Source organism: Mesitornis unicolor, unplaced genomic scaffold (genome assembly GCF_000695765.1).
Source record: "Mesitornis unicolor isolate BGI_N332 unplaced genomic scaffold, ASM69576v1 scaffold43581, whole genome shotgun sequence".
NCBI lineage: Eukaryota > Metazoa > Chordata > Aves > Mesitornithiformes > Mesitornithidae > Mesitornis > Mesitornis unicolor.
This window is the reverse complement of record NW_010166569.1, coordinates 1-15,717: the sequence shown is the minus strand read 5'-3', so window position 1 is coordinate 15,717 and position 15,717 is coordinate 1. Positions and strand designations below refer to the sequence as shown.

Sequence of the window (15,717 nt, the reverse complement as noted above, 5' to 3'; positions counted from 1 at the left end):
GTTACCTACACTCTGCATTCATCAAAATATGTCTTGTTCTAATTCTTTTCTCCAGTGCAGACTGTTATTAAGTACTAATAGAACAGTCTTTAATTTGTATGTAAGTCTACAAAGAAAATTCAGCTGGTGAAATCTCAGCTTTTTATAGGAAGCTGGAGATTTCAAATTAAGCAGATGGTGTCCTCAGATTTTATTGTTTGTAAAGTAATAATTTCTGAGAGCTGTTGTACTTTTTTTTTCTCATTCTGCTTTCCTTACAAACACTGAAGATTCATGGATCAGTTGGAAAAACAGTGTCTTTGAGGTGGTTGTTAACATCAACAAGGCAGAGCAAACATTTGTATCCTGTGCTTCTCTCTGATAACTGGGATTTTCTCCATTCATGACATCTAAATTTGCTGCTCTACCAATTGGGGCAGAAATAAGTCTTCTTGCAAAAAAAGGATTGTAACGGCCATAACAGAGAAATTGAGAAGATATTTGCTTGTTTCAATAAATATTAGGAAGTGGTTCTTTGTGTGAAGTGGAAAGAGGAAAAGGACTTTACTTGGTTTCTTTTGGAGGACTTTAAGGAGCTCATTAAAATATTATATCACACGAAATGTCCAGTTACACTGCTTGCATTGTAACTTGTTACAATGTAACCAGTAACGACATAACAAAGTAACTTGCTTAAGTTTGTTTGGGTTTGTTGTTTTTTTTTTTAACTTTGTGGGTTTGAACTTCTTCATTTCTTCAGTAATGATTTATAAATACTCCATCATATAACTTACCGGGAGCCTTTGATGTGCTTATGAATGTATTCTGCATGAGCTTGTGGAACCAAAGGGTCTTTCTCACCATGAATAATAAATGTGGGACATTTAATATCTGGCAGCAACTGCTGGCAGATACTACCTAGGGAGAAAATAAATGAAGGTCACTCTTTGTTTTAAGATAGTATTAAAGACAGAAACTGCTTCTGTAAAGGACTGTTAAGTCCACTGGGTTCTAGCTATTGCCTTTCCTTGTGGATAGCATACAATTAATCTGCAGAACTATGTAATCAGAACAATAATTAACATTTCTTTCTCCAAAATGCTTCTACACTGAAATTTGCTTCATTAATGAATACTAGCACAAATGGATAGAGCGAGTGAAGTACTTCTGTCCCACATTTTCCCTAGGCTCCCTTTGATCAAAGCAAATACATGTATCTCTTCCCTGGCTTTGTTCTTTTTGGCCTGAGTCTTATGTCCTTGGTTTTTTAGGCTACATTTTTTCTATGTGGGTTGTTAGTTAAAAGACTTGCAACTCTTATCAGTGAGTTAACTTAGGTTGTACTCAAGCCTGTTTCAACCTTCTGGACCCTTTGGTGTCTGCAAAGAATAACCCTTTCATACAGACAGTACTAGAGCTATTCAAAGGTTATTCTCCCTGCCCATTCATCTTATAGAACTTCAAGAATTCTTTTATGCTTACTAGTCTTTAATCTCACAGAAGTAATTTTAATGCTTTTTCCTTAAAGTCTCTTGTATTTTTCCACTCTTTGTTTTTTCCTCATCCCTTAATAACCCAGTTTCCATATTCTTTGCCTAACTTGCCATGCTCTCACAAGAAAATCTGTGGGCAAAACATACTTGATGAGTTTTAAGTTCCATTTCTCTTCAAGCTAACTTTGTCCTATTTGTATTTGTTTCATTGCAGCTGTACAGTTAATGCCCATATACGCACACTTTCCTTAGCTCACATGCTCTTTCACAGTTTTTCCCATTGTTTGGTTATTTATATGGTCTTAGTTTGCAGTTCTACTGATTAAATATTTTCATTTAGAACATTTCACCCATAGTCCTCAAACACCTGCACAAATATTGACTGTTTTTCAGAACTAGTAACAAGTAAATTTAGGTTATGTACCTAAGGATGTAGTTGGCAAAGTATTATTTCCTAGTTTTCAGCCCTAAAACTGTTTTGCGCTATAACTACTAGTTTATATTTACTGCAAAGACACAGAACAGCAAGAAGAATATTTCTGCAGCTTGATACAACTTAGTTTCATTAAGTGTTGGCACCTTCAAAAAGTTCATTTCTTATTGCACTTCACACTAAAAGCTATCCCATTCAGGGCAAATAGTCTATTTCTTAAAAAGAGCTTGAGTTGATTTTTTGACCAACAAAGGCTTTGCTGTCCTCCTTTTTGGCTCTGATGGGTTTTATTAACCCCTTTTCTTGTATTTGCCATATATGCACCTTTAGTGCAGTGTGTCTTAACTTTAATTCCAAGGACTGCTTGTAGTCTAAGTTGCCCTCCCCAGGCTACACCTAGGAAAAAACCTGCAGTCTGGTGGTTGCTTATCTTTTTTTTAGGAAATGTTACGCTTCTCCCAACATCTGACCCATTTACAGCATCTAGATAATTCAGGCCCCTGTTACATGTCTCCACGTGGCTTCTTTTTCATAGTCACTCTTTTTAAATAATCACTCTTTTTTAACTGTTATGCTACCACATTTGAAATAGTGCTTCAGCTCTCATTTGCAGAAACTGGAATGAACACACCTTACTTTTGGGATATCTTAATGTCACCAAGAGGGAATCCTTTGACACTAAGAGAGAAGATGAGAAAAAAGCTTGAGCAGAATCCCTCCTGTTCAGCCTACACAAAAGCAATGATTTAATAATGTAGTTCTGTGGTGGAACAAGAGGAGAGACTCATCAGCCAATGCTTCCCATAAATGTGTTTTCCTCCTGTACCTTGCTGGTTCTGTGAACCATCTACAAAGTAATTGCTTTATTCCTGAGTGTGAGTCAGACCCAGCTTTTAATGCCATATGCAGAGCCCTTCTTTACTGGCTGCTATGAGTAGTGTTAGATTTTTATCCAGAACTGTCTGCTACTATTGTTTCAGTTTAACATTGTAAAGGCCTTACCGTCTGATTTTTCAGCAAAGCGAGATATTCCATCTACCCAAGCCTCACAAGTTTTTGCAAAGTACTCATGTCCATACATCTCTTCCATTGGTTTCTTAACCTTTTCACTCCATTTTGAAACATCTCGGATGCCTACATAAAGTAACATTGAAATACGTGAAGTCTTTTCCAGCAACAAGATATAACCCAGTACTGTCAACACCTAATCTGTTTTCAAACCAGACCACAGATGTGCATTTCAAACTTGAAACTGCACCGAATAGTTTTAAATAATTCATAGTATGGAAAAGGTACAAAAAAGGTAGTTTTACTATCTCTCCTGGGGTCTTCCTGAGTTGCAGAAGATGGTCTTGTTATTATGGTCACAAGGAACAACAGAAAAACATAACAATCAAAGGACTCAGTCCTAAAACTTCTGATGTTTCTCTTTGGAGGGCTTGCAGAAGAGGAACTCGGGGAGGTACTTTGTATATAAAAAGGGGGCTGTTTTTTAACAGTGTGCCAGACCTGGCAATTCTTTTTTATGTCCTTCAGCCTTTTGTTCTGGCTTCTGGATGGATGTTCTTCCATGGGTCCTACCAGTATTCAGAGGAAGGAAGCTCTTACTAAGGCATTCCAGCAGGCTGACATCATGGTACATTTGCCATAGTCTTACAGAAAAACAAGCAACTCTACTTATTACAGTCCTGTGACTCATTGGAGGCTGGCTAAAGCTGTACAAATAATCTGACATTCTAGTTATTTACTTATCAGATTTACCTATTTTTTCCCCCCTAACATTTTCAGTACTGCTCACAAACTAAATATCCACAAGGGTGACTTTCACTAAACTATATTTCAGCTGTACAGCTTTGTAGAGATAAAGCCCAAAACAATGTCATCATAGCAGAGAACCTAAAAGAGACCTGAAAAGTACTGAATCATCAAGTAGTAATATATGCCACTACCAAAGCTTTTACTTGGTTTCAATTGGGAATTAAATGAAGAAAGGAGTGAGGTGTTAATTAACAAATAAAACCTGTTCAGCTAAATGAGCAAGGTAGCAGTGACTGAAAGTGTTTTATAACAGCATGTGATTGGAAATGAGTTTGTTCAACCCCAGGCACAGCTGTTTCCCTTGTAGAATCTACTGTTTTATCCTTGTGGCTGGCCTCAACTTAAAAAGAGGGGGGTTGGGAAAAAGCCAATGTTGAAAGGACATAGATACCAAATAAACACCTTTTCATCCAACCAAATCCTCCACTGCAGCTGAGATGCACTGATGGGCCAGTTATAGAAAGCATGCACTGCTATTCTCTGAGCTCCATCACCCAGAGAGAGATGTTGAAAGCACCAGTTCATGAAGAAGCCAAAGGCCAGCATTGCTGTTGGCACTCCATGTAAAGTAAGATTTCTTTTTTATTATTTTTAGTTTTGTTTTACATTTTAGCCTGTTGGCTGATACTAACCAACATGCATTTCATAATTATATAATAAAAACCTTATACATATAAAAACATGTAAAGAAATAAAGCAGCCCTTTAATGGAGTGTTTGCTTACTGAACTAAAAAATATACTACTACTACTACTACCCATGAAAGTGCTTTAGTATAGGTGAGGTAAGTACATGTGTGCAATACATATACTTGTAATTTAGCTGAAGGGAGACAGATTTCACAGCTGATATAAATCAAACTCCAGTCACTTAAATTAAGCTACATTAGGTTACATTTGCTGAGAGCCTGCATGGTTAACTCTTTCAACTTCTAATTTCAAAAGGAAGGAAGGTCTCTTTATGAGTTCACTAGCAGTTTTTGCTATTTTCCTTTAAAGTGACAAATGGCCAGATTCTATTTCATGTGGGTGGAATAAGGATCAGAGGTCCCATGTTACTTTACTTTGCAAAGGTTTTGTAAGCACAGTAATTAACTTTAAAGGAATGCAAATTAGAAAAGCATCCTGGGATGTTTACTTGAATTATTCATTTGCTTCCTGAGCACAAAAGATAAGTTATGAGCTTTTTTTCTTACTGTCTATGCATTATATAGGCCCTAGAAGTAAAATGTGTTACATGCTAGCCCAGTGATTTTTCTGTGGACCTTGTCTCAAGGTTGCACAAGATGTGAGACAGGAAATCAAGCCTGGGATCAGTAGTGTTATTTGCAATTTATTTTTAGGAACTTGTTACAGCAACAAAAATTTTACTTCCTGAAAACTGATAAGCTAATATAACTTATTCTTTTCAGCAGCTGTTGGTAAGGATTTTCAAAAAAATTCCCCTATATTATACTTGAAGTAATTGTTCAGGAGCTTCTCACTATGACTTTACTCTAACCTTATGTTTAGCAACTTGGTGAATTTTCTGTCCTGTTCCTTTAGGTTTGTTGTGTCCTCAACTCTGCCTCCACTTAGCCATTACCTGACTAAGATCCTTAGGTCAAGAAGAAATGAAAATAATATTTTTAGGCTATGACATTCGGTTTGTACATACCATTATAAATTCTCACATCCTCTTGAGTAACGCTGGCATTTGCTCCCCAGACAACCAACTTGTGGATAAGAGTAGGATACTTTGCGGCTGCAATGAGTGCTGTAATTCCACCATCACTCCACCCCAGCAAAGAGAACTTCTTAAATTTCAGTGCCTTGATTTGTACAAGAAAGTTATATGCAAATCATCAGCTGGTTTTACAAGCAGGTATCAAATACTTCTTGAAAGCTAACAGTACAGATTTAGACATGCCACTATATAGTTGAACTATACTATATAGTTGAATACTACTTTCATAATTAGAAAATGTAGTTTTTCTGCTATATGCAAAAATACTTAAGAAAAGGTAAAATAATTAGAAAACAAGAAATTATACCCGCCTTTCCAATATTCTATAACTATTTAATGAAACGGGCAGTAGCCATATTAGATTCTTGCTGCATTTAAAAAAGCCTTCTTGAAATTAATAAATGTTTATTTACAATGGAGAGTGGAGACCTTTTCAGAGAGCCTGATGGTATCAAGAATCTGTGGATTCCCTTGGTAGAAAGTTGACAGAGACTATCACAGTGTGGGATGGTAGGTAATCTACGACCAAGACAAACTTAAGAAAAAAAGTTTAAGACTTGACAAATGGAACCCAGGGATGTAATTTACTGATGCTAGCTGATCTTAAAAAAATAATCTGCTCAATAGCAATCAGAAGTGCTTAAAGTATTTGCTACAGGATTGTATCAAATTTTAGTGCTTAATTCACATTTTCTGAAGCTTTTAAGTGTACATTTTAAATGTTAGTTCACGGTGAATTGCAATTCAAAACATTATTAATGAAATACATCCTTCTCGAAAAGGAAGGCTCAGGGCAAAAAAGATGACAACCAAGACCTTAATTCATTCTGACTTGTACAATGCTTTCCACTAGAATTTGAAACTCTTGTTTCCTCACATACCACAATCTGTGGTGGGGCTACTGACAGGGACAGGGGAAAGGATTCTGTGTGTGTGATGTTCAGTGGGTAAAGGGTAGGGAAGGTAAACACACTCAGGAGCAAATGCATCTGAAGGTTGTACTGGGATGATATTCAATGGTTAAGCAGTATTTGCATATAGATGCCTCAGTTTGTGAATTCTTTTGCAAAGAAACAGAAAAGTTTCAAAGGGTTGATTTGATTTAGTTTTTTTTGTTTGATTGGGGTTTTTTTTCATGTTTTGCTTTGTTGTTTTTGTTTTGTTTTGTGTTTGTTTTTTTTTCTCCCAGAAACTACAGCATTTTAGAAGTGACTAAGGAAGATACTGTACTTCTGGAGGAAAAAGAGCAAGTTAATTGAACGAATTGTTTTGGTGCTTGGTGTTTTGCTGTTGGAAGTCTAAGTCCTGCTTTCTTTGGCCAGAAGAAAGCAAAAATGAAGGCAATGAAGGAAACAACTACAGAGAGAGAAAAAGCAGTTTCTAGTCTGCTTGTGAACACGATGCTCAAGTGAGGCATAACTTTATCAGCCAACTCATTACCTAGCAAACTTCTATCACTATCAAGCTTTTCTGGTTTTGGCTTCTTCCCTGGTATTACTGTAGCGTTGCTCAATGTTAGATTTTGGCCTGCTAAGCTATAATTACTAAACAGAAAAGAAATAAGGAGAGAGAAAAATACATGTAGAGTAAGAGCTGGCAGCCACAAAAAAAAGAACCATGAACTTTAGCAGCTGATCACAAGTTGGCCCCGACCTGCTGAAAAAAGGAGTTATCTCTGACCAACTTTCAACATTGTGCTGCTGAAGGGCAGCAATACTTGTAAAGCTTAAGTTTTTGCTGTTGTTGCTGCTGTTGCTCTACTGTCAGTAGCAAGTTACAGATCTCAGTTGGCTGATGGGTGGAATAGCTGATTAAAATTTTTGTTCTTCATGCCAGGTTATTTGGCAATGTTTCAACTGACATCCATTTGCCTCCAGTATTTCTCTTGTTTACTGGCCATGATCTTGATGCATTCTTTGGGATGTCTCAGGATGCCTTTCCAGCAGGAGGAATTTACTTTATCCTTTGCGGCCTTCCAGAAAACAACATGATGTATCAGATGTGTTGGATATGGTATGCATGTTTATTTGCTTTAATCTTGAACTAATTACTGCACAGGCCTCTACCTAACATTGGCAATAACCTGAGAGCTGGTTGCACACCTCAATTCTATGGGTGATTTTGTGCTGGCTTTACCCTCTAAGTGAACAAAATCTCTTTTGAGATCACCTTCTCCATCCAGGCCTATGTGAAACACAATCAAATGTTCATATACACTGTGGCAGAAGTAACTTACAACAATGAGCTGCAATACAACAGCACTCTGCACTGTATGCTGTCATTGGATCACAGGGAGTATATCACAAGTAAGGGCTGCAGTTGATCTACAAAAACTTGGAGAACCCCAAGCTCATCCTTTAGCTAGGATAATAGCTATGAAGAGTAAGAACCTCTTCAATATCAACACTAATTATTTCCATAATGATCGTTTTAATGCTGTTGGCCTTTGCTAGCATTGGACCTTGGGATGGAGTGCAGCAAAGTGGGCTTTTTTGCATTGTACTCCTTTTATTTCAAGCGAATTCCTTCACAGAACACATACGATGATACAGAGTGGTGTCATCTGCATCAAGGTGCTAAATATTCTGCAGAATTTCACCTCTTGTTATTTCACAGAAACCTTGCAGCACTCACAGCTCCAGCAGAGACACCTGAATCTGAAGGAGCCAAGAATAAAGGTTCTGAAGGCTCACCTACATGGATGGTTTTTTTGGCCGAGCGTAGGCCAGATGAAGTATGTAAACCACACAACATTATAAAGCGTCTGCAGAAGCTATAACTTTGTTTTACCCTGGAAATCCTAGCTGGGATGATTCCTTGGGATTTGTGTTATCCTTTATGTTATGCTAAAATAGAAGCAAGTTACCCACACTTAGGAAGATTTTAATAATTTGTTATTCCATGCTAATATCAACAAACATCTTAAAAAAACCCAGGATGCTATGTCTCATTTGTTTTGGCAGCTTTGGAGATTGGTAGGCTGCTGTCCTGTCTGACTGGAAGCTATGGTTACATTCTCTTTGGGGACAGCTCAGTTTTCTACTTTGCATTTATTAGTATTTGAACAGAGGCAGAGGAAAGAGGGTTACAACCATTTAGACTGAAAATTTGTCACCTATCCATAGCAGCATCTTTATTTTGTTAGTGTAGCAGAAGAAATCAGTGATTTACGGTGTAGAGAGACTGCTTTCATGGTTAGAGGGCAAAACTATGCCTTAATCCTGATTCTGCTGTCAGACTTGTTTTGTTTCGCTATGCAGAATGCTCCAAGAAGGCTGCGTTTCCAATTTCAGATGGGTTTCTGCAAGGTTACTGCTTATTACAGAAATACAGTTGGAATGGCTGTCTGAATCTTGTCTCATATTTTTGGAATTTTAATGCTCTGCCAACTTTCTTAACATGGCCAAAGAGACTGTATAGTTTAATATAACAAAGCCAAAATATTAGTCAAAACTAAACCAGAAAATAGTGTTAGCACTTATAGGACAGAATAAAAGAGGAACACAGAAAAACAGATTTAAAATAAAAAAATTCTGCACTATAGAGTAGTAATAACAGCTTTAGGTCATATTCTTTATTATCACAAAAGCTGTATTAGTTAAGATCTGGTATTTTAATAACAGGAACCCTTGGATTTCCCACAAAAATTATTTCAATAATATGCTAGAAAATGCAAAGTGTCAAGTTAATTTTTCAACTCAACTGTTTCTTGAAATGGGCTGCTCAAGGCAAAACTGCAAGATTCTATTAGCTAGAAAATTTTCTAAGAACCTTTCACTAGTGTAATCCCTTCAGTTAAACCACTTAGCATTGACTTTGGTTTTTATATACACTTTACGTAAACTTACATGGTTCTTGGCTGCAAACCTCTTAGGGCAGGGCCTTGGAATAAAAACATATTGCTTCATTATTAATTCCTACTGTTGTACCTCTATGTATACTGCAGGAGAGATGGAAGAAGAAAATATTTTCCAGAATAGTGTGCATCTGCCTGATTTTAAGCCTTCATTTGTATGCTCTTTTGCATAACTTGCTGTCTGCTAGAAACAACCTGCTTAACAGTACTCTTCTTCTCAAAATATAAGGAAAAGTGCTTTTAAACATATATATGTATATATATCTCATAATAGATTTACCTGCATAAGATCCACAGCATCTTTTGCATCCCTCTCAAAGAAATCTGGAGGAAAGTCTCGAGATGGAGGAATGGACTTTCCATATCCCCGAGGATCCCAGGCAACAATTGTGAAAAGTTGCTTATTCATAGACTTAAGCTGTGGTCCAAAATCGGTTTGACCACTCCCTGAAACATCATAATTTTTCAATTATTACCAACCACCGTAATACATACATAATATACATACTCTAAACGGAAACCTGGGGAAACTTGTATCTTAATTTTAAAAAAGAGAGTATTCATCAACTGAAGTATGCTTTATCTCTAATTGTAACTAACCATTGCAACTCTCAGACAGGAAAAATCATTAGAAATATCTGCAATACACTTGGAGAAAACTATGGTAGGTATGTAAGCTTATCAAAACCTGTGCTCTACACAGATGCTTTAATACAGAATCTTAACCTGAGTTACCTGGGTAGAGATTTAATTTTAATGGATTTAAAGCACTAGTATGGTCATTTTTGTTTATCTGGACAGCACAGATGAAACTGAAAGGGGAGGAATATATTGACTCTAACTACAAATCTGTTGTTAAAAGCACTGCGTGAGACAGTTGTTTTTATTCGATAAAACAGTTCTATAAGGATATTGGTGCTTAAAGCTGAGCTTTAAATACTTTGTTGCCTGAGGAGACAGTGATGACACAAAGCATAGTACTGTAAGTTTTGATTTTTCTAATATGTATGTTACCAAAATCCATAGCCAAATACAGCCTTTTTTTTTAAATGCAGAACAGTTTCTTTTATTGATGGCTCAGACCTTCAAAGGATTAAAAAATGAAGTACTCTAGTCTATTGCACTAAGCTATCCATGAACACTAACATGAAGGTAAGACTGAAGTTTATTTCTTATTGGCATTACGGTCATGTGGTAACAGTATCACAAGCTACTTAAGTAAAACCTGTTCAGATCTAATATATTCAAATTATGTAAATAAAACATCAAATTGATTATCCATCATTACATTAAAAAGGCCATTTAAGGACACTGAAGATTTTTTTTTCCTGTTTACTTGGAGAAGTATGTCCTCAGATACTCCCCCTAAATCATCAACTGATCTAAATGATAAAAGAGGCTGTATACAGCATACCACGATGAGCTGACTACAGCTTGACATGATCTCTTCTGTCTTGCAACACCAATTAATAGCTAGAGTCAAAAGAAAAATATCAGGTTGTTTGAAAAATACCAATGCAACCTGATTAATATAATCATGTATTCTTACACAGGCTTTGTATGACTCTGCACTATCATGCATGTGCTTGTTATACTATAGTTTTTGTAATTGAAAAAGAAAATCCACAAGGCTGAAAGCATATCTGAATGCTGTGTTTTTTCAGTACTTTTCTAGTTAGGAAGAGAAACATCACTTCTGTTTTACTGTGGTTTACAAATAGTCTAGGAGTTAAATCATTCCATTGAGTTAAAAGCACTTATTTAGTTGCCACAACACACTTATTAGTCTGTTAATACTGTAAGTATTGTACAGTAATATTGAAAACTTAGTACCAGTACAAAGGGAAGTAGTATGTGACAGTCAGAATGTAAAGCTCACCCCGACATGTTGCCCAAAAATATTAAACCATAAACTTAATAATGGTAAAGATACTAAGCATAACTGTTACTGTTTGTAGTAATGCTAACTGAATAATAGCAACGTGTTTCTACTAACATTACTCACCATGAAGAAATACATTATTTCTACATAAAGAGTTAGCATTGGCAACAAGATTACTAGTTTAAAAAGCTGTTCAAAATGAACAGGTTAAAACATATGACTACCAAAGCATCCCTAGCATTAACTTTTTTCCCCACACCCCTCGAGAATTCTTTGAAAGAAAGAACCACTTGATGGAGACTTGAAAATGTTGCTGCCAAGAAGAACAAATGTTTCCTGCTCTTCAGTTCTTGACATTCTATCATCTTGATCCAGCAATTCAGTCAAGCCGGATCCCAAGTCAGCACAGCAGCAGTCCTACTGACAGCCTGCCATGAGCTGCTAGTAAGTCTGATCGGTTCTTTACAACTGCAGGAACTCAGGGAAAAAAAAAATAAGCCTGTGTTAATTTTAAGGGTTGTTACCAAAAGCAGCAGTCTTGATGGACAGATACAATTTAGCTAGCAGAACCTCTTGTCCATCTCCAAAAACCATTGAGAATCTTAATGATGTTGCCCTGAATAACCAAAACATGAAAATATGGGGGTTTTTAAAGTGAAAAGCAAGTCTCAACTATGCCTTTTTCACTATGATAATAAACAGCAAGTGCCGCATTATGTCTATTAATTCAGCTGGAATGCACCTAGTTTCGAAAAAGGAATGCATAATTCAGTCTGTAACAAATATAGCTGACCTGATTTCCCCAGTCCCCCTGTTATTTTGCACCTTGTGTTGCTATTTGCCACTTGTGCTGGACACCCTCTTTGCACAGTTAAATCCAAAAGTGAGAGTGACTATTATACAAGTCAAGACATTGTATAAAAGGTGCCTGGTGAGATAAATGAAGTCTTTAAAAATTGTTAACTGATTGCAGTAACTCTGCCTTTTCCCATCTGTTGTATGTGTAGCAACTTTTTTAATGACAGTGCTCCATAATCAGATGTTGAACATATTACAAAATAGTTTTGTGCATTTTAGCTTGAGACCAGATAGCAAAAGAGGTGGTTGCTCTACAAATATAAGACAAAATCTCCAGACCTAGCATTCCGGGAAGCAGAAGAACTGCATGGCTTCCTTCTCCTGTCTGCTGATAGTGCAGGTGGACTCCATTCACATGGATTTTGGCAGATGTTATTGAAGTTCTAAGGATGGGGGAAGGGGAGAGAAATAGGGAAACATTCAGACAGTTAATTCTCATTACTACATGGTCATTCAAGGAACACAGAATAATTGCTTTTTCTAGATCCCAGCAACAATGCAGTGAGATTAAATGGGGCACTTGCCTTTCATGGGTGCACTGAAGATGACATAAAAAACTTGTCAGGAACAGAAAAGTATGCAGTTGTGACCACCATCAAGCATTTGTATTTAGGTTTCACAAATGTAGTTGGATCACTTAAGTTAGAGGGGAGGAAAAAAAAACCACCTTGACTGTACAACAAGGGGAATATAAAAGCAGTTTTACATGGGTACAGAAACGTGTTGAAAGAAGTATATTAGAGAGGAGAAACCTCATTCTGTCAGAGCATAACTTCTGAAATGACTGGTGTTCACCTTGTTATCACTAAACTGAGCCTCTCCATCTGCCAAAGAAACCACAAACTATTCTTATGGTTCCTCATGGACCAGAGGGTCCGCAACAAAAACCACCTCGCACTAAGATGAGGGTGGAGAAGAAAAATGCAATAACAGTATTTCTGTTAGTGTAATCACAGAGGAGATAATGCTTAATTGGAAAACACCACCTGACCAAAGAACCCACCCACTAAAGAAGTACCACAGAAACCAACCACATAGGCCACTTCCCAGCCTGGACAGTAAACCCATACATTAATATTCAGTACAAAGCAAGACTTGCGTGTAAATGCAAACACCTAGCAAGAAAGCAAAAGTAGCATAGACTGAAGGTATCTTCTTAACAGTACAAACCATTGCATCTGGTCTCTCAAGCAAGTTTGTGTCCTAATGCAAAATATTTTTTTCAACAACCTAATTTTATTTAAAGGTAGTAATATGATATTAATTTTGCCATTTGGTTACCTGACAGTTAAACCTTATTCCCTGCACTTCTCAATTTACCTTGATAAATGTTCTTGCCCCATGAATTCAATCACTGGATTTCACGCACATACTTACAGAAACGTTGTTTTCCAGTCTTCTATGTGTAACAATCTCTGTTCCATAATACGTACTGCACAACTTATTAAAAATTCAATTTAAACAAATAAAATCTGAACTAATAACAGCATGTACGTATAGTCCCACCTGTACAGAGTTTAAAATTATGGATTAAAGGTAAAAAATTCCACAAACTGAAACCCTTCTCATGAGGCAAATAAAAATGAGCAACAGTTTGTTAACTTAGGTTCCCAGTTCATAAGTGGCAGCTTTACCACAGAACCTGTTACACACAATGGATTTTATATAAAAACACAGTCTGCATAACACAACCAAAATTGCCACATGCCTAAATATAAGCTGTGGTTTTGCAAAATAGGATCAGCTATTTCTACCTTTACAGATCCAATTTTAAAACTGGAGTAGCAATGCAGATCTGTGGCAAGAGTACAGCTCAAAGAAACTTATTGTGCCATTGTAACTTCAGTGAGTTTTGCTGAATTGTTATGCAAGTGTGATTCAAGTGATTAGTTTGAGTGTAATATTAAACATTCTTTAAGTCCATATGTCACACCTGATGTGGCTACACATTTCACAACTCGAATTCTGAATGTAGCATTCAGATGGCCTTCTTATCCTTTTTAACAGCTGAGTTTTGCTTTTTTCTCTTTATAAAGAAAATGTTTTATTATTTTTCCTCAATATACCATCTTTTGGTTTGTCATACATTTCAACAGGCTATTTTATCCTAGTTCTCACCACAGCAAATGGGCAACTCGCTCTTATTAATTTTTATAGAAATATGTGATTTTTTTATTTTTTTTTTGCTTCTGGTTAGTAACTGCCAAAACCATTTCCAGTTCTGAACAAAAGTGAAAAATCACCATTCTGTTTGGTTTTGGTGCTTTGTTGTTTTTTTTTTTTTAGAGAAGGTTACCAACCTGTACTTTAGACAAAGGATGTGTATTCTGCTTTCCTGATTCTGGTGCTAGAATTTTTAAATAGCTTAACAGTTTTTATGATTAATTATTAACATTAGCTGCTTGAGTTTGAAGTTTGTGATGTTTTTCTATTCTTGGATCATGCCTCAGTGTAAAGTCCATGAAATTCAGGAGTTTCATGTACAGAGTATTTTCAATACTTTCTGGATGAAGAAAAAATTATTTGGGTTTTGATATGCTGAGACATTGTACTGGAACTGGCTACACCCACAACAGATTTGGTCTTCCCAACACCAAGGTTCTGTGAGTCTGAAATCACTTCAGTATGGATATCAGCATGAAGACTTAACTTTAGTAGTTTCTTTAAAGACTGCATTTTCCACTGGTTGGCATAATCAGAAATCATGTCAAAACAAAACAGTCCCACTGTATTGTAACTGAATTAGTAGTGTTAAGGTTTATAGCTCTTTGAGAAGCAGTGGATACATGCTGCTTATATTTACCAGGACAGCACAGATACTGAGTAGGCAGATCTTGTACTGTTCCTTGTTGGAGGCTACACTTTGCCACATACTCTGTAGGAGCAAGCTTAATCTGGGAATCGTCTTTCTGTTCCAACTGTGCTGCAATACAACCTAGTCTTTATCTGTGCGAGGAAAATGCTATTATGTCTGATTTACTTAATAGGATTTGAAGAATAAGCAGTATTTTATATACTACATACATATGTACTCTCTATGCAACCTCCAGGACACACCTTATGCGCAGGTGGCAGAGAAGCAGGGCGTTCAGCAGCACGTGCTGCCCTGCAGGGGGAAATGGACGGGCAGAGGGTAGGGTGACAAACACTGACGATCAGGGGCTGTGTAGCCTTCCTTGCACAGGTCCTTGCGGCACAGGGAAAGCAGCAAAGGAAAAGGTTCTTCCCTCCCAAGAGAGACGAACGTCCCCCACAGGTAATCGCTGAAGCGTTTACCTGCGTCCCTGCCTTGTCATCCCCTCAAATCTAGTGTACACCACCTCTGTTAAAACACTTTGGTCACCGTCGTTCCTCCCTCCCGGTGACACCCACCCGGGCCCGTCAAATGTCACCTTCCGCAAGCCCCGGGCGGAGGGACGAAGGAGCAGAAGAAAGGGGCAAGGAAGGGGCTGTGATTGTTACCCGTAGGAGGCGGCCGGTCCCCGGGGCATGAACGGCGCGGCCCGGGCGGGCGACTGCAACAGCAGCGCCCGAAGGGCCCGACTCGCAGTCTGCTGAGCCATTTCACCCACTTGAGGCCGCTTTGCCGAGGATGGGAGGAGAGAGGAATGGAGGCGGGGCGCACCGCCCCGCTTCTCCTCCCCACGCCTTCCCTCCCCTCCCTGGCAGAGCGG

At 37.6% G+C, this 15,717-nt stretch overlaps 1 protein-coding gene across 1 annotated transcript in view; it reads right to left on the bottom strand.

The window, feature by feature from the left end:
* The window catches only part of BPHL (biphenyl hydrolase-like (serine hydrolase)), a 17,743-nt gene extending 2,137 nt beyond the window's left edge, over window positions 1-15,606 (bottom strand). The window contains exons 1-6 of the mRNA XM_010195001.1: window positions 15,506-15,606; window positions 12,323-12,426; window positions 9,584-9,750; window positions 5,379-5,532; window positions 2,908-3,039; window positions 774-897 (exon numbers count right to left, since the gene is read on the bottom strand). Of these exons, the coding sequence (XP_010193303.1) occupies window positions 774-897; window positions 2,908-3,039; window positions 5,379-5,532; window positions 9,584-9,750; window positions 12,323-12,426; window positions 15,506-15,606 (782 nt within the window). The remainder of the gene's footprint in view (window positions 1-773; window positions 898-2,907; window positions 3,040-5,378; window positions 5,533-9,583; window positions 9,751-12,322; window positions 12,427-15,505) is intronic.
* Window positions 15,607-15,717: the final 111 nt, after the last annotated feature.